This window comes from Neolamprologus multifasciatus, chromosome 9 (assembly GCF_963576455.1).
Source record: "Neolamprologus multifasciatus chromosome 9, fNeoMul1.2, whole genome shotgun sequence".
In the NCBI taxonomy this organism is placed as follows: domain Eukaryota; kingdom Metazoa; phylum Chordata; class Actinopteri; order Cichliformes; family Cichlidae; genus Neolamprologus; species Neolamprologus multifasciatus.
In genome coordinates this window covers 31,217,079-31,236,000 of record NC_140447.1, presented here as the reverse complement: position 1 = coordinate 31,236,000, position 18,922 = coordinate 31,217,079, and the positions used below count along the sequence as shown (strand labels likewise).

Sequence of the window (18,922 nt, the reverse complement as noted above, 5' to 3'; positions counted from 1 at the left end):
ACCGGCATTGGCTGGTCATCCAGAGCGATAAAATGAGTCAGAGCCTCTGTTATTTTAACTGCCCGTGGATTTTCTCTTGACATTTTTCATCGCTTTTCCAAAACCTGAGTTAAAGTTGGCTGTTCCACACTGCTGACATTTTGTTTAGCCTAGCTACAGCAGCCTCCAGTTTCTCTTTTTCATCTGGAGCTGCCAGTCTCACTCGCCTAACCCTGTGCCTGTTTAGCGCGGGATGTCCCCCTAGTGGCCAATCTAAAAAACTACAACAGAAATGACAAGCCACCCTCTGATTAATGAAATAAGTTGGTATCGGTTCATGGTATCGGTTAACTTTTACGAGTATGAGTACACACACATTTTACAGTATCGGCCCCGATACCCGATACCAGTATCGGTATCGGTGCATCCCTTAAAAAAACCCCTTTTGACAGGAAGAAATCTCCAATAGAACCAGCCTCAGGGGGGGGGGGCGGGGCCATTGGTAGCCATGGCTGTAGCTCAGGTGTTAACATGACACAAGCATGAAAAACAGGTGAGAGTCTCTGACTTGTTTAAAAGCTCTGAACATGCCTACAAACAGCAGAGTACCAGATCTGCTGTAGCTTCACTGGATCTCTGTATCACTGCGCGGTGCAGCAGACATTTAGCCGCGAGGTGAAACATGCAAATGCAGCGAGAGCTGCACACACACAGATACACACTGTGACCTAATGTGAAAGGGCAGCATAAATAGAACAAAGCTCAGGAACATATTTCCCCCTAAATCAGCTGCTGTTGAGCCAGAGAGGGGGATGGGGGTGTATGTATATGTATATGTTTGTGAGGACCGGTCCTGGTGAGGGTCCGATCACCATCTGCTGGAGGTTCAGAGGAAGCGTCCGAATCTGGTTTTAGAGCAGAATCGTTTGGAGGTTAGCGCCGTCCTCACAGAGGTGGATACGCTGACGCTGTTTGAGACGGAGGCTGGATTGGAGGGCGGGACAACAGAAAGAGGGACTCAGCGCATCGCTGCTTTCACAACGCCTTAGCATCAAGCGTTGTTTCCTGTGTGTGTGATGCAAGAGGGCTGTTTTCTCTCTCTGCCACTGCTGTAACATCTCATTCCCTTTATTCCTTTTTCTTAATTCACTCGGACATTCAGCAGAAAAGAGAAGAACAGGCACTGATCCTCGTCTTCCTCCCGTTACCTGTTACTCTGATTGTCTGAAATCCTCCCAGCTGAATGTGAGCGTTTGTAAACTGAACGGTGCAGCGAGCTACGACGTGTTTCCCGACGTGACCAAACCTCTTCCCGAACCCCCTGAAATATTTAACAATTACGAGAGACAGAGAAGGAAACAAACTCTGCAGCTGTGAGGTTTCCATTGTTCTGACTTTAACAAGCTCGTTGGTTCGTCCACTCTGGCTGTGGGGAGGGATCACCACCATTATAAAATGACCCAGTTTTTCCAGCATCTTTGTTTTAGAAAGTTTCTTTTCGGGGTTTGATTCGGGGATTGCCGCAGCTCAGCACTTCCTGTAGCACTGCTGTCTTATAATGAACGCGCATCCACACAGGAAGTCCGTTCATCATGCATCATCAGACATTCTGGGCCCAGGCAACCCTTAAATGTATTTGTCACCCTCTCATAAGTCAATCAACGGCATCCTTCGTTCTCATTGGTTGTTACTTCTGTCGCTCGCCTCGAATCTGAGAAAACTTGAGAAAACTTTCTGGATGCTGGTATTAGCTGGTTTCCTTTTGTTTAGAAGAACTTTGGCTAAGATGACCACATAAGTGAAATCATTTCTCTATGACATCATAAAGATCTCAGAGTAGAAAAAAAATGTAGAAGCCAATCATTTAGAGCAGACTGAGCTCTTGACTGGCAGGGCTCAGACGCAGACTGAGATCGAGGTCATTTAAACTGTAACAGGACTTCTTTAGCTGTTTTTTCATGTTGCCAGAGAAACGCTTTGTTTCTGAAAAAGTATTAAAGACGTTTCTTTATTGCAACATTTAGTTTGCAACAGATCCATGAGCCAATCACAGCAGCAGCTTCCCCCTGCCAGGACAGCTCCTCCTGTGAGGCAATGCTGGAAGCACTTTATTAGATTAGATGAGTATTGATCTATTCTGCTTGTTTTTAGCTGCAATCTTTTATTCTTGGATCTACTTGGAGTAGCTTTGCATGATTTAGCTTTTTTAACTCACCCTGGACCCAAGTGCAACCCCTCAGCTCGTCCCCTGTAAGGTTGCCCTACCTTTGGGCCAACGTCCTTCTGATTGGGTGAAAGTTAGGTCTGAGATGTGAGGGATCTAGGAAAGAGTCAGCGTGACAGCTGATATACATCCACTACAATCAGCACAGGGACGTGGATGCTAACCTGCTAATGTTAGCTGCACTCAGCGGCCAATCTGGCGCCTGAGAGTGTGCACACTTCACAAGTAACCTGCCCGTTTAATCTGTGCTCGGTTTTGGCTGTTCTGATATTTTTATGCTTTATAATCGAAGAAGCTGTGCTGCAGCATCCCCGATCACCTGCACGCTCAGAGTTTATCTGCAGATGAGCGGAGGCAGCGGCGAGGTGACGTCGTTCAGCGTCATCACCGACTGTTAGTGTAACTGTGCCTTAGACAAAGCCACACCCACACACACTCTGGGGGTTTGACCATGAGTAATAGACATGGCTGCTGTGTTTTTGTTAAACACGTAATATTTTGACATCTAAATAATTCACGCCGCTGTTGTTTTGGGCGAGCCTTCTTGCTGGCTCAGCAACATGAATGAACAATGATTTTTTATTATGTCAGACGATGCGTGTTGGCCAGCTCGTGACCTAGTTACGCAGTTAAATAATGCACCAGCAAGGTGTTGGCGAGATCTGAACATTAGTCAGCAGCTGGGGTCAGGTGTAGCTCCACGCCGCTCTGCGATGTGTAGTTAGGCTTAGATGAGCTGTCAGCGCCGACCGGACCAGTCTGTGGTTTAGTGTCGGGGTCAAGGGTCAAGAAGTCCTATTATTCCCCGTTTCACTGCAAAAAGAGAACAAATCTGTTTTACTTAATGCCCAGAAGTGAAGTAGTTCTTGATCTCTGTCTTTTACACTGTGTTTCATGTTTCATCAAAGCTGTGGACATCTCACAAATCCACATCTGCTGTTCCACCACGATGTGGGACTACACAACCTGCAGTTCTTCTAGTGTCCACTCGAGGCAGGCTCTAAGAATGAGTCCAACTTTAGACTTTTTTTTTTTTCTTTGGTAATTTATTTCAACATGTGAACAATATACAAGTACATTTAGAAAAGAAAATAAGAAAGAAAGAAAAAAAAATACTGTACAAATTACATACAAAAAAAAGTTCTGATTAATTTACATGTTGAAAGGGAAGAAGTAAACACTTATTTAATCCCACCCCTTTGCCATAAATTATCCGTTAATATTTAGTCAGCTTCCTTACTGATATAATTTGTAATAAAAATAGTGAACAGATTTCTGATATACCTATATCCTGTACTATCACATCGTGAGTTGTTTTGTTTGTTTGTTTGTTTTTTAAATAGAGACATTCACTAAATTTAAATATTTTCCTTTTCCTTAGAGTTCGAGAAGATCATATTTTTAAACTCTTTTTGAACAGTTTTATGTTTGGACGTTGCTTTAATTCCATATTCAGACTGTTCCATAGTTTCACTCCATGAACAGAAACATTTTCTTGTAGTACCTTCATTGTTTTGAAGTTACAAAAACCCCTTAAATTATAACTTCCTTCTTTCAAAACAAACATATTCTGAATATTTCCTGGCAGTTCTTTATGTTTTGCTTTGAATAGAATTTGTGCTGTTTGGAATTTCACTAGATTGGTAGTGCTGGTTGTGGGTCATCTGTCACCATACAAACTCACGTTTTCTTAAACCCAACAATGAAGCTTGTAGAGACTAAAACGAATGAACGTGTTCCCCGATGGTTCCGATCCCTGCTCAGCCATGACGTGGCATGTTGGCTCAACTTTGACTTTTATGATTCACACAATACATTTAAAGGAGGACAACTATCATAACCACGTTGTGTGTTCTGACTGTGATGTTTGAGGTAAAAGTCAGACAGATATGAACCTTGCTGAGAGCAGTAAAGTTAAGACAGCTAACACCTCCATATTAACACTGAGCCTGGGTTTACTTATAGAGATCGACAGACCACGTGACTTTCCCGCATTGCTTTGTGGGTACGAGTGGCAACAAAATCAAAACACTGCATCAAGCGCTAGCATTTCCAGCACCGGTAATCATTAATTCTGTGGTTTTAATCCCTACTTGCATTTTATTTGCCCCAAAAACAGTGATGTACAAAACGACGGAGAACACGGCAGGTCCGTACAAAGACAGACGTGACGAAAAGGCAAAACAAAGTACGAGGAAAAATCAAAGGAGTGAAAGGGTCAGACCCATATAAGCATACAGAGTGGAGTAAGGACGTTAGCGTGCTGCCCAACTTTCATCACGCACATATTTACTATTATATGGTCCTAAGTTTGAGTTCATACACTCACAAAATGTTTAGTAACTTCAGATCCCTGCAACAAGCCCAGGTCCAGTTTACTTTGGTGATTTGGACTATTCCATTTCACAACTGTTGTTACATTTTTTCTTTATCTCCTGTACAGGCCAACACAATCTATTTGTTGTTTCAGGTTGTAGTGTTACACAACATTTTCAGATCTAATAGAAATAAAATGAGTTTCGTAATTCAGTCAATTTATTGTCTTTATTTATAACTGGCATTATTGTTTCATTCTATTATAGAATCTTACAGGAAAGATGCAAAATTGTAAAAATCCATCGTGCTTTATTAGCTGCTTCGATGAAAAACAAATCAACAATGCAACAAAAAAACAACAACATTGCAAAACAACTTACTGGAAAACAGTTATTCATCACTTGATTGCTTCAATGCAACACTTGGGCACATATATGCGGGACTTCGTGGCTGTTTTGATCTCGCTCTCTCTCTTAACCGATCAAATCTGGCTGTGGTAGCAGCTTTAAACTCTGTATGACCAGGTTGATAGAGGGGCCCAGTCTGGATCACATTCCAGCATTTTGTAGGCTGGTTTTCCTACAAAACACAACAAACATTAGCCCACAAAGCCACAGTGAACAAAGCAGCATAGCGCAACGAATTCAATTCAAATCAATATAAGACTTATTTGTAACCTACATCAACAATTATGATAAATGACGTATTAACTACAACAGAAGACTGACCTTTGTGGAAATGCTTGGAGCAGACTAACCTGTGAGCTGGAGTGTTCTGAAAAGTTATGTTTGGTCTTCGAGTGGCTGCAATCCAGGCCATCCGTCGCCTCTTTGTTACATCGGAAACATGGCTCGAACAATTTCTCTTCCACGACGTAATCCGATAAAAACGATCTCTTTACCCGTCGGCTTCCTGTGACTGTCATACGACCGGCTATTGCAGTTAATAATACAACAGCTTCTTGTGATTTTTGTTTCTTTTTATCGCTGTGTGACTGTTTTCATGTGAAAGCCTGCGTGCGCTAGTACCGCCTGCCACTCGTTCCCAGAATCCTTTGCGGTTTTACCTGGAATGACGTCACATCTTCAGTCTCTACAGCACGCTCTCCCTCTGTGGGTCTTTCAGGGTGTTTACAGTCAAAGTGGCGTCTTTCATGTTCAGCTTTAGCAGACGAGCGGAGATTAGCTGCAGCTTGTTCTCGCCCGTTTCTCGATGATTCAGAGTTAAGGTTAAAGTTCAGGACGGGCTGATGTCGGCACTCGTGAGTCTCTCATGTTCATTAGTTTGACAGAAGCGTGGTTTCTCCTGGTGTGTGGAGAGAAGCTCGCAGGCCACAGACTCAGGAGACGAGTTTGACTGTTACCACTTTATGATTTTTAGCTCTTTATCCGGCCTCGATTATCAATAATCGTATAGACTCTGTTATGTAAGCGAATAAAGGCCAAAATCCTTTATTTTAAATGTGCAGCTGCGACAGCTGATCAGTCGTCGTGAAGCTAACAAAGCCGCCGCAGCCATTCATCTCCTCTTGTTACGTCTCTTCCAGCTGTAATTCCCCGTTTTTCCCTCTGCTGTCGTCCTCTCTCTCTCCTCTCCTCTCTATATCTCTCGGCCCATCTCCCCACTCCCCCAGCTCAGTTGTATGTAATTTATTTCCAGTACACAAACAGCTCACTGTAAATAGAAGCTGTTAAGTTTTAATAGACCCTTGGTTTGGTTATGTAATGATTAAATAGCTGACCGAGCCTTTAATGGTGTTATAAATCACTGAATGTGCTTTTTTACCGTCTTGTAAAAGCTTGGAATCAGCTGGTCGTCGTGCCCGCGGTCAACAGCTAAGGTCAAAGGTCACCAAAGTGGCAGTCATCGGCAGTTGACCTTCAGATCCTTTTGCTCCGACTGGATGGGAAAGTTTTAAATAATTTAAGAGTGTTATTAAGACGCCATTGTTCTCGCCAAATAAAAGCTCCTGTGATTTATCGTTTGCTCGGCGCTTCAGGTGCGCAGCGGCTGCAGCCTGGATACCGTCACGAAGCTTCATAATCATCTATAAAGCATTCTGCCTCCTTTTATAACACCTCTCGACCTCCCAACGACTCTAATGTCAAAATTGCTCTTGTTTAAAAGCTTCATAGATCAAATGGTGCGAAACATTTCAAGAATACACCACGTCGGGTTTCTTGGTTTGAAACAGGAGTTTGTGCTCAGCTTTTCTGTTCCCTCCAAAGACGGCAGCGAATCCCTGCAGCATCACCGCAGCCTTTCACACGCTCGTCCTAAACAACTCTAACTGTCACTGTTACTTCGGTTTAGGCATAAAAACTCGGCGTCCGCGCTGTGATTTGGGCTAAAACAAAGAATCCAAGAAGCCTGACGTGTCTGATTTCTCCGAGCTAAAGACCAACACTGTTGTTGGAAAACGAATGAGTGAGCCGCAGCTCGTTTCTTTATTTAGATCATTTAGAAACAGCGTCAGGACGCCTGTGAGGCAAACGCTGGAGTCGGACTTTAGGTTAAAGCTCCAGCTCCGTGTTTTCACTCTGTGACTTTACTACAGCAGCTTTGCACAGTTCACACTGATCTCATACTGAGCTTTGATGCAGCGCCTCAGTTCTTCCACTGTACCCACAAAGAGGGTTTGAACTGCAGGTGGGCGGAGCTTATGTGCCCGAGACGACCATATTAACCCTTTAAAGCCGGTCAGAGCAGCACGCTCTGTTTTGCGTAACTATTTTTAAATCCCGGTAGCTCTGCAACCACGTGAGCTAGCGCAATAATTTTTTTTGCATATGAAACCGGAGGAGTTGTACTTACATCTTATGCCATCAGCTTGTCCTTGGTCACAGTTTCCTTCCACATATAACTTTGCAAAAACTGCATAAAAAGCACTTGCAGCAACAAAAACATAATATTCCAGAAACACGCTTTGCTGATCCGATCAGCTGTTTGTAACACTTCCTACGTCCATCAGCGCGAACTATCGCATGTCCGCCATGACCTGCCCGAAACTGGAAGTGACGTCATTTTGCAGAAATGTAGTTTTTTACCATCAGGGCCTCATGAGCCTATACTGGTGTTTTTAAAAGTTATGTTTGACTTTATGACTTTCTGTGTGGTTTCTGGGATGCTTAGGACTCATATTGCACTGCTGGAAATAGTTTATTTTGATGCATATGCTGCTTTTTTGCAATATTTATATTTGCATTATAATATTTATTTTAGTTTTTCCTGCAGTATATAAAAATTGGTGTATTTCAATAATAAAACTATGAAGACACTCAAAATAAATTTCCTGTGGTGGGAAACTATTTTGTGCAACTTTTTTGTATTTACAGTTTTGAGGGATAAGCCTCTTAAATTTCTCTAACTAGAAATATATGTTAAAAAAACAAAAATGATTTTCAATTTTTTTGTAGTTTATTGCACTTTTTTGCAATTTATGTAATTACTATGAACTTAATGCAGACATATTATTAAAATCTGGGCTGTAATGGTTGTATTGATGTATATCAACTTGAAATGCTCCCAAAAATGGCTCCACAGCATGTAAACATATAATATAAGCTCTGGCGGACTTGGTTCTATGGTCGGTCTTAAAGGGTTAATGCTGTCCTGTCTTTGTGACATCATATAGAGCAGAAAGCAGAAAAAAGATGGCTTTTCAGTGCACTGATGTCATTTTTTGAAGCTTTGGCCATGTTTGGTCTGAACAGCAGTGAAGCAGGAGACCAATAAGCAACATGAGGAAAAGCACGAGTGGACTGAAGCTGGTCGTCGGCTCTCACAGGCATGAATGTAACAGCTGAGCATGTGTGTGACTTTCCTCTCTTTGTGCCAGCTGTACTCTGTCCTCACAGCTGTTTGCGTGTGTGTGTGCGCCCTTAAATGTCAGCTAGTAAAACTCACTGTGACCCCGACTGCTACCACGGTCTCAAGCTGGTGACCTCTGACCCCGGTATAGTTCAGGTTCCCCGCCAGCAGATGTCCAGGTGCTGTCTGCAGAGACAGGTGGTGGGAAATGGACGCGGCGGCCTGGCTTTGATTTCTCCTGTCTGCTATGAAACGGCCGACATCAAAACCTCGCGGATCGGATGTCGATGAGCTGTCGAGCTGCAGCTCTGCAGAGTTACTCTGAGAAACACAGAAAGGCATCCACGGGACCAGCACAGGACATACGGTTCATCTGAAGAAGCAAAGATCAGTTTAACTCAAACTTCTGCTGTTGATGTAAAGACACAGGAACCCAGGCGATCATGTGACATGATCCCCACATTAAATCAGTGTAAACAACACTGGAGTTCGCTGCCATGCATCTAAAGAAGGGGTATTGTTGTAGTTTGCTGTCAGTGACTGGTGCAAATGTCATTTTAATAAAGCTTCCTGCCGTCTGTCCACGTTCACCCTGACCGGCCAACACGCCGCGTGTTTCCTGACCTGCTCGCTCAGCTGTTTTCTGCATGTGTGTTGTCATTATTTTGTGCGGCAGAAGATGTTTCTCCACTTGCTGCTCATCTGACTAAATTTAAGAGTCTGCACTTCTGCCTGCATCCATCTCTGCTGCCTCCTCGCTCGTTTCCCTCTCCCCGTCTCTCTCTCAGCCTTGTGTAAATATCAAATATATCTTATGTCTGCATTTGTTGGATTGAAGCAAACAAAAGGGCAGACTGCAGGGAACAAAAAATGTCGTGTTGGTCCTCGTTAGTAGTGGACATGCCATTCCTCCTGCCTAGTGAAGACGAACAATGCGACGCGCTCGGCTTTGCTGATGAATGAATGAAATGTCTTTCACTCTGGCAGCTACCTGCTGAACAAACAACTAAACATCCATTGTTGTGGGTTTTCAATTTATTGTCTATTCACAGGGTTTCAGACGCATAGACTGTATATAAAAGATGGATTACGCCTCTGTGACGTCACCATCGGTTTCAGATTTCTGCCTTTTGAAGCTTTAGTGTTTGGGCTGCCGTCTCGTTGAGTTTAAGAATTCAGCCGTTTGCTTATTTTGAGCTGCAAAATATTTAATTTTGGCCCATAAACTGTAAGTGGAACCATCTTGGTATCTAGAAACCACCAGCAGTGCCGGACCGAGCAAACCCTGGGTTATCCTAATTCTGATTCTAATAATAACTATTATCACAGACCTGAAACAGTTAAATGATTGATTCAGAAACTCGGCAAGGAGACACAGAAGTCTGAAGAAGTCAGTCGCACAAATGCAGCTTCGAGGAAACTCAAACATTATTTTGAATCACGCACTTTGTTCAAAGACATTTTCAAAAGTTTTCCTTTTGTTTGCAAACAATATTTAACTGACAAGAAAATAACTTTTTATTAATATTTAATTATTATTAGAGTACGCTCCACGTCATTATGAAAATTCATAATAAACATTCTTGAAATACTTTCTTTTACTCGACAGCCAGTTGTTGATTAGATAAAATACTTCAAAATATTTTGCACTGAATTGTAGTGCACGGCAAACTTTATGATATTCTGGACCTTTGTTTGAGGACATTTCTCTAACTGGGCCTCCTTAAATTTAATTGAGTATCCCAGGACTACAGGATTTAAAAAAAAACAAACTCCAACGCTGTCAGGAAAGCTAAAAGCTAAAAATCAGAACATAACGCTAACGAATATGAAGAGTTCACAGAAACACGGAATAATCCAGAACACAGAGAGCAGACTACAACAAAATACAGAAGGACAAATAAGAAGAGAACAGGAAGCCTTTCTGCAGCCAGACGAGTCGCCCCCTGTTGGCCACTTGGAGAATGCAGCAGTGTTGGTCAAGTTACTTGAAAAAAGTAATCAGTAACTAATTACCGATTACTTCCCCAAAAACGTAATCCAGTTACTTTACTGATTACCTATTTTCAAAAGTAATTAATTACTTAGTTACTTAGTTACTTTTTAAAAACACGATTTACAACCTGAATAGGTGATAAAGTGATAGATCTTTCAGCCCAATTCTACTTTTTCTGCATAATCCATCATACAAAATGTAATCAAATGGAAAAGTCTCTTTTTAAAACTTGTTTTATTAGTTTTAATCTTTTAACTTTATGCATCAAGCAAAAATCTAATTATCTGCAACATTCTCTGACTGGAAGAAATTTTTTATCATTTAAACCTATTTTCTGCACATTCCAGCACATAAAATAATTTTTTGTGTGTTTACACTCAGTCTTTCAAATAGATGCAAGTAAAACACAGCAGAAAATAAAGTCAAAGACTAGCGGTCCTGTTGCTCTATTTTCACCTGTAAAGCAGGAGTGGGGTAGGCGGAGGGTTACCCTGGTGCAGGTGTGCAGCGGTCAGTGGAAGAATCCACGAGTTTCTCTGTGAGTTTCCCATTACGTCGTAGCTACTCGGTGCTTGTTTGGAAGTTTAGGGGTTTTTTCCCTGTAAAAAGAAGTTTTCTTCCCACGCACAACGGACACTAATGTTTTTGTCACTTTTTATGGAATCAAACTCAAAGTAAGGTCAGTACTTCCACGCTTTAAACGCTGCACGCTCATACTCTCTCTGCACTCGATATATGATCCATTGTTGATCTGCACACAGCTGTTGTCACGAACGTCGCACTCGCTTACGTCACTGTCATGAGACATTCTCGCAAAAAAATCACGGTTTTAGTAACGCAGTAACGCAGCGTTCCTACGGGAAAGTAACGGTAATCTAATTACCGTTTTTGCAATAGTAATCCCTTACTTTACTCGTTACCTGAAAAAAGTAATCAGATTACAGTACTGCCCATCTCTGGATTGCAGCTTTAAGTTATTTCCACGTCAGCTTCACTTTTTGTTGTCAGTAAATTAATAAACTGGACAAAAACAAAAGACAAGCTGCTCTCGGTGATCTTTGTTCACAAAGATCATCAGAATCTTTCAAATCAGCAGATGTCAGTGATAAATTACAGAAAGCTTTTCTACTGAGTGAAGACGAGTTAAATAAACCTGCTGATGCACTCAAAGCACAGACGCTTTTCATTAATTGTAATTTTTGTTTTTTATGTACTTGTTCTCTTACTTGGATTACAGTAATCAGATTACACGTGACTCTAACGTTGGTGAATGTGTTGCGCTGCCTGCTGCTCCTCTCTGGCTCCACAATAGAAACAGCTTATGACTCGAAATACATTTAAACCGCTCATTATAGACGTCAGCCGTCAGGAGGTTTTGGCCCAAGGCTGCTGCGTGTGTGTTATATTATCCACTTTATGTGTGCGTCTCTTCACGTGTGTGTGTGTGTGTGTCTGTCAGAGATTAGCCGTGTATTCACGTCTGTTTGGTTTCACCTTTGCATGCGTGTGTGTGTGTCCAAGGCTGGCATTCGTCACAGTGGCTGCTTTCTGTTCCCAGACTCTGAATGTATTCATGAGTTAGCTGTTGACACAGGTAGTTAGCTCACCTGTCCACACACACACAGACACACACACACACCCCTGCTGTGTCTTTTGTCCTGACAGTCAACAAAACTTGCCAAATTTCTTTCCTCAGGCCTCAGCAGAAAACCTGTTTCCTATCCCTCCATCTCTCCCGTCCCTTTGTAGAGTTAAACTCCCATGATGCTTAGCAAACAGGGACCTTTGAAGTCCGCTGGGATGAGGGGGGACGTGAGAGGTGGGGGTGGGGGGGGATTTCCTAACGTCTAGTTTTGCCCAGATCGAACAGACGGCAGTTTTCCTAGCGGCGGGAGGGAAGGTTTGGAAGGTGGCGTCTCTCTGTTTTCTCAGCCAGGATTCCTGTCAGTTACGTAACGTCAAATCTGACTCATTCAGCCTCGACTGCAGCAAAGCGACAATCGCACAAACAAAAAACGCACAAATACATACAAACAGCTTGAACAGCGCTCATAGTGAAACAAATTCGGATGCGAGCAGGAAGCCTTACTTTACTGGAGATGTGGTTTCTTATTGTCAACAAATGAAAATGTCAAGTGTGTGTGTGTGTGTGTGTGTGTGTGTGTGTGTGTGTGTGTGTGTGTGTGTTAGAGCTCCATTGTTGCCCAGGGACTATTAAAAACACTCTGAAATGTGTTCCTTTATTACAGAGAAATGACAACAGCAGTTGGAGCTGAAGTATTTAAAAGCCTTAAAGGCAGGGAGGAGGTTTGGGTGGATGGATGGGTGGATGGATGGGTGGATATAACAGCAGAGAATGAGAATAAGAGGCTGCTGATAGTCAGCACTGGTTTCAAGGACTTTGATTAAAAGTTTGGTGACTTGCGTGAATCATTTACACACTAGAGTTTTTCTTTTTTATGAGGTTAAATCTGTTACAGTGTGTTTGTTGTGTTATGTTATGGTTGTCGCGTTGGTCACTGTTAGCATTAACTGTGACATCAGCACAGCCCTGTAAGTATTTATAGTTAATGATAGATCTGATCCAGCTTCAGGGCTGGAATATGATTAGAAAAGCGATTGATTTTGGCGCATGCCTCAGTTCACCAGCATGACAACACCGAGCCAGCGTGGAAGTACCTTTAACCTTCTTTAATGGCCACCAGGGGGCGACCTGTAGAAGACTCATCTTTCTTTTCCCGTTCCTTCAGTAGGGGAAGTCCTACTGGATTGATGGGTTCAGTCACTAGTTTTAGTCATAATTAATACAACATTAACTCAGTTTTGTTAATTAAAGTCAATCTAAGAGTCAGAAGGAAGAATAACCAGGATTGTCAAAGTAAAAACACTCAGCTTGACTCTTCATAACAGGTCTGTTCTAACCACTACATCCATGTTTATACTGTTAATGAGAAAATATTAAATAGCAGCTGAAAAACCTCACGTTTTGACCAATCAGTTGGCAGCATGTTCAGACTGATTAGCCTTTAGTGGTTTGGCTTAAACACTCTGAGTCAGAATGATTTAGAAGAATAGTTTAAAAACAGCTGACATGTATTGATTGCTCACATTAGTGTTGTGATTGGCGCCAATGAATCCTTTCACTCAGAGTTAAACTGACTGTTAGCATTAGATAATATTAGTTCAGGCAAGACGCAGAGTTAAGCTCAATCCTGTTAGCTGGTGCCCTTCTGCATTCAAGTGGTAGCTCCAGTATGGGGCAGGTTACATAATTGTCTTTAACCTTCCTACAGTAGTTGTTGCATCTGCAAGCTGCTTTCCAACCCACCCTCACCTAATCTGTGCAGTCGTTTTCTATTCTTCTTTATTTATTTATTCATTCTTTGTTTATTCGTTTTAATCGTGAGTAGGTGATATTAACCAGTCGCAGGTCCATGACTGGTTGTTTGTTTTTGTTTTATTCAGCCGAAAGACGACATCAGCCTATCAGAGGGCAGCACGGTGGACCTGAGGAAGCCTGGAGAGGAAGAGGATGAGTACTCAGAGATGGCTGAAGAGGCGATGGACCCTGACAACTGTTTCCCAGATAGTAAGCACACACACAGACACACACAATTAAAGACAAACGCCTTCATTTAAAGGATGATTTTGATTGGCTGCTGCTGTGCATGTGAGCATGTGTTGTGTCCCTGAGATGGACTGGCAGCATGTCCATGGATGCCTCCCAGTTTCAGTAAGCAATACTAAGTAATACTGCAAAGAATAACTTCCTTAATCTCCCCATCCACAGATTTTTTTGGTCCTTCTCAGCTTTTATTCATTATCTTTAAACTTAAACAACTCCGATGTCAAAAACAACTAAATCTGCTGAAAGAATTCTTGTATTTAATTAACCCTCTGGGCTCTAAATCTTCATAGGTGATGACGCCATCCCGGTCACTGTTAAGCCCAGTCATTAGTTCAGCATCTGTAAGAGTGGGAGTGTTTTCTATCCCTCTGTTGCTTTTGTTCTCCTGTTTAGCTCCGTCTCATCAAATCACCGCACATTCCAGTAAGCAACCTGTGTGTGCGATAACCACACCGATGTCTTTGGACAGAATGCCCATATTGTGCTGTGGATGTGGTGGTATCGATGCAAGTACCAGTAGTGTTAAAGCTCAATGTCAAACCTGAGAAATCAACAGTTAATCAATAGTTAACCAAACAAAGCAATCAAATGTATCTTTATTTTAACGGAATCGTTCAAAAGCTACATCGTTTGTTACATTTTTAACAGAGTCATTTGTCACTTGTTACAACATTCCCAAAACCACTTCAGCTTCACCATGATGCACATTCACAAGATTGTTTCCCATCTTCTTAGTTTCCAAAACACCGTTTCACTTCATTAAGCGGATTTCTTCAGTTCCTTCTTTTTCCATGTTTTAATCCAGCTTTCATATCAATTTGTAAATCTACCACCATACGGGTCTTAACCAGTACAATCATTACATTCCTGTATCTCAGTATCTGTTGAAGCTGTGGAGCTGTATCCTTTCAGACTCTCGTGGTTTCACTCGCCATGAGAGCCCGTCCACACCTCCCACTTGCCCCAAAACTTTCAGCAAGAGATTTATGATCCTGTTCTGACTAACCCAGGTGAAAAGCAAACACCTTGTTTCCTTCCTGACTCAGCCGGTTTCCTCCTGGAGCGCAGAGATTTGTCTTAGACCCCGTTTGGCACAGGCTAGTGTGGCAATGATGCAGAGGCTCAGGGGAGCAAGACAGACTGGGGGAACACTGGAGTTTTATTGGGCTCACGTCAGCCAATGAAGGGCAAGTTCATGGAGAGCGGAGGTGAAATATGATGTGTTATGTTCTAGCGGTAGCTGCAGAACTTCAGGCACATTTATTTCTGTCTGTATGCAGATGACACACAGCTGTTCATTTGCATATCGCCAGATTTCATTTTCTTCACATGCACTTTACACAACGTTGTACCGAGATAAGAAAGATAAGGCGGAGCAGGTCATTATCAGAGCAAAAGAAGAGAGTGATTTATAGGAGCTACAGCGGGACAGATGGTCATCAGTCAAATAACCTGAGGTCAAACATCATCCTTGCCTTTGCTGCTCTCTGAAACAACGCTGCAAAGCAACGCACAAAGACGTGCAGTGCCCGACTTTCAAAATAAATGTCCTGGGGTAGTTATAGGAATTGAATACATATTTTCAAAGTAAAAGCTGAGATAATTTAAGCTTTTTGCTTTTTGTGATAAAGCTACATAGTCCAGTTTTTTTGTTTTGCTGTACACTAAAGTGACACCATTGATGCAGCATTTAAAATGCACTCCACAGATTGCACTGCCATCGGCCTGTACACATAGGATCTGTGGGGGTGTCCTGTGGCGCACTTCAGCATTAGAATTGGATCCTCTGAGATAAGATCTGTTTTATTGATCCCAATAAGGAAACTCATTCCCTGCATTTAATCCATCCTGAGATTTCAGAACTGCAAAGCCTGGACCAGCTGCAGCTGTAAGCCAGTACTGTAGTGGAGAGCACCGTCACAGGTGAATGAGGCAAGCTTTTGATGGGAGGAGAGACCAGAGCTCCCCAAGGCAAGCACACATAGAAGGTGCGAACTTTTCACAATAAGTCCCAGTTAAACTGCTGAGAAGCAACAGTGGCAACCATCGAGCAACGTGCTTCAGGGCTTACGTACTGAACGGCCTCCAGAAAGTCTCGTGGATTCTTGATTAGATTGGTGTTTTGAAAGTATGGGGGGCAGCTCATTGGCTATGATTGATGTCATGCTCCATGAGTCATTTAGCTGTTGTTGTATATGTGGATGCCCACATGAAAACCACGATGCACAGTTCACTTTAAATCGAATCTGCTGGGATCTTTTTTGTGGTTTCAAGTTCCAGTGAAAGCATCTTTTGTATTATGCAGATATGAATGCAACTTAATTTGATTAGAGACGTGTTTAGCTATTTTTCTTTGTTATGGTTGTACTTTAGTTTAGTTCACGTATTTCCCAAAACGATGGTAGAATCTGGACATGTTCATCTATTGTGGAGATGCATCCCTGCAGTCACATAATGGTTCCACTAACCACAAGCCCATCCCGCCACCCGCTTGCCCCAATACTTTCACAACGAGATTTATGATCCTGTACGGACTAACCCAGGTGAAAAGCAAACACCTTGTTTCCCTCCTGACTCAGCCGGTTTCCTCCTGGAACGCACAGATTTGTCTTCGAGCAGTTCAGCAAAGCCAGCATGCCACAAAAGAGACACGTGAGCTGTCGGGGGATGGTTTGCACATGTTGGTAAAATGACTCAAAATGCATCGATAACTAATTTAATTTCATCGAGCTTTTCAGTTAAACCTTCATGTCTGTATTTGGCTTTGGGAGGTAAAGTGAGGTTACAGTGGGAAGAGGCTCAGAAAGAATCAGGCCAGCCAGCTGGAAAAGCCTCTCTGTGGAACACCTGCAGAGAATTCATTAGTGAGACTCCATCGTGTAACTTGCAGTGTTTACAAGTGACAAACATCTTGAATGATTCAGAGCAATTAGACAAACTGTAGATTATAACAATGCAAGACGCATTTTAAGTCCCCATGCTTACAAAAAAGTATCTACTGTTGTGTCTATTTATCAGTTTGTTAATTGATAAATAAGAATACAAATAAATGCTACTTCATCATCATCATCATCATCATTTATTTATTTATATAGCACTTTAAAAACACACCTGGTAGACCAAAGTGCTGTACAATACTAATATGCACATAGCAATAAAAAAGTTACCCACAGAGTTAAAAGCCAGGGAATAAAAATAGGTTTTTAATAAAGACTTAAAAACTGGCACTGATGTAGCCTGTCTGATATGGAGAGGAAGGTTATTCCAAAGCATCGCCGCGGCAACAGAGAACGCTCGGTCTCTTCTAAGTTTCAGCCGTGACTTTGGGACCGAAAGCAGCAACTGCTCAGCTGACCGAAGGGAACGAGTGGGGACGTGGGGCTTCAACAAGTCAGACAAATAAACAGGTGCCAGAACATTTAGAGATTTAAAAAACAATAAAAGGACTTTAAAACGGATCCTGGATTCAATTGGAAGCCAGTGTAAAGAGGCCAAAATCGGAGTGATGTGATCAAATTTCATTCTGCCAGTTAAAAATCGTGCCGCAGCATTTTGCACTAATTGCAAGCGTGACAAAGTGCCCTGCCCCTATTAACCCTTTAAGACCTACCATAGAACCAAGTCTGCCAGAGCTTATATTATATGTTTACATGCTGTGGAGCCATTTTTGGGAGCATTTCAAGTTGCTATACATCAATACAACCATTACAGCCTAAATTTTAATAATATGTCTGCATTAAGTTCATAGTAATTACATAAATTGCAAAAAAGTGCAATAAACTACAAAAAAAATTGAAAATCGTTTTTGTTTTTTTAACATATATTTCTAGTTAGAGAAATTTAAGAGGCTTATCCCTCAAAACTGTAAATACTAAAAAGTTGCACAAAATAGTTTCCCACCACAGGAAATTTATTTTGAGTGTCTTCATAGTTTTATTTTTGAAATACACCAATTTTTATACACTGCAGGAAAAACGAAAATAAATATTATAATGCAAATTTGCAAAAAAGCAGCATATGCATCAAAATAAACTATTTCCAGCAGTGCAATATGAGTCCTAAGCATCCCAGAAACCACACAGAAAGTCAGAAAGTCAAACATAACTTTTAAAAACACCAGTATAGGCTCATGAGGCCCTGATGGTAAATAAAACTACATTTCCGCAAAAATGACGTCACTTCCTGTTTCGGGCAGGTCATGGCGGACATGCGATAGTTCACGCTGACGTCTATTCCAACGTAGGAAGTGTTACAAACAGCTGATCGGATCAGCAAAGCGTGTTTCTGGTATATTATGTTTTTGTTGCTGCAAGTGCTTTTTATGCAGTTTTTGCAAAGCTATATGTGGAAGGAAACTGTGACCGAGGACAAGCTGATGGCATAAGATGTAAGTACAACTCCTCCGGTTTCATATGCAAAAAAAATTATTGCGTTAGCTCACGTGGTTGCAGAGCTACCGGGATTTAAAAATAGTTACACAAAACAGAGCGTGCTGCTCCGACCGGTTTTAAAGGGTTAAAAGAGAATTACAATAATCTAAACGTGAGGTAATAAAGGCATGAATAACACTTTCCAAGTCACGCTTGGAAAGAAAGGGCTTAACCTTCGATAAACGTCTGAGGTGATAAAATGCTGATTTTACCGCCCCGTTTACATGGTCATCAAAGGTAAGTGCAGAATCGATTTTAACTCCGAGATTTGTGATCGAACTCTTTAGTTGGGAAGTCAAAGCTGCAATATCGACATCTACTTCATAAATTGGACTGGATTTTGCCAAGAGACTCTTTCCAGGACTGTTTTCTGTCATGTGTGCCGTTACAGTGTTGGATGCTCTTGTTAAACATGGCCAGGATGGACATAGCCAAGGGGTCAATGGGCTCCACACTTTGAAGCCTCAGTGTTAGCATTTTGGCTGCCACAACTTTGACTTGCTACTACCAAAGCTCTGTGTCCAAAGTGTGAAGTTGCC

At 42.0% G+C, this 18,922-nt stretch overlaps 1 protein-coding gene across 6 annotated transcripts in view; it reads left to right on the top strand.

The window, feature by feature from the left end:
* Positions 1-18,922, top strand: part of LOC146511891 (sodium channel protein type 3 subunit alpha-like) — a 289,234-nt gene that overhangs the window by 222,236 nt on the left and 48,076 nt on the right. For all 6 annotated transcript variants that reach the window (XM_085171634.1, XM_085171632.1, XM_085171635.1 and 3 more), the window contains one exon: positions 13,791-13,914. In XM_085171634.1, the coding sequence (XP_085027760.1) occupies positions 13,791-13,914 (124 nt within the window). The remainder of the gene's footprint in view (positions 1-13,790; positions 13,915-18,922) is intronic.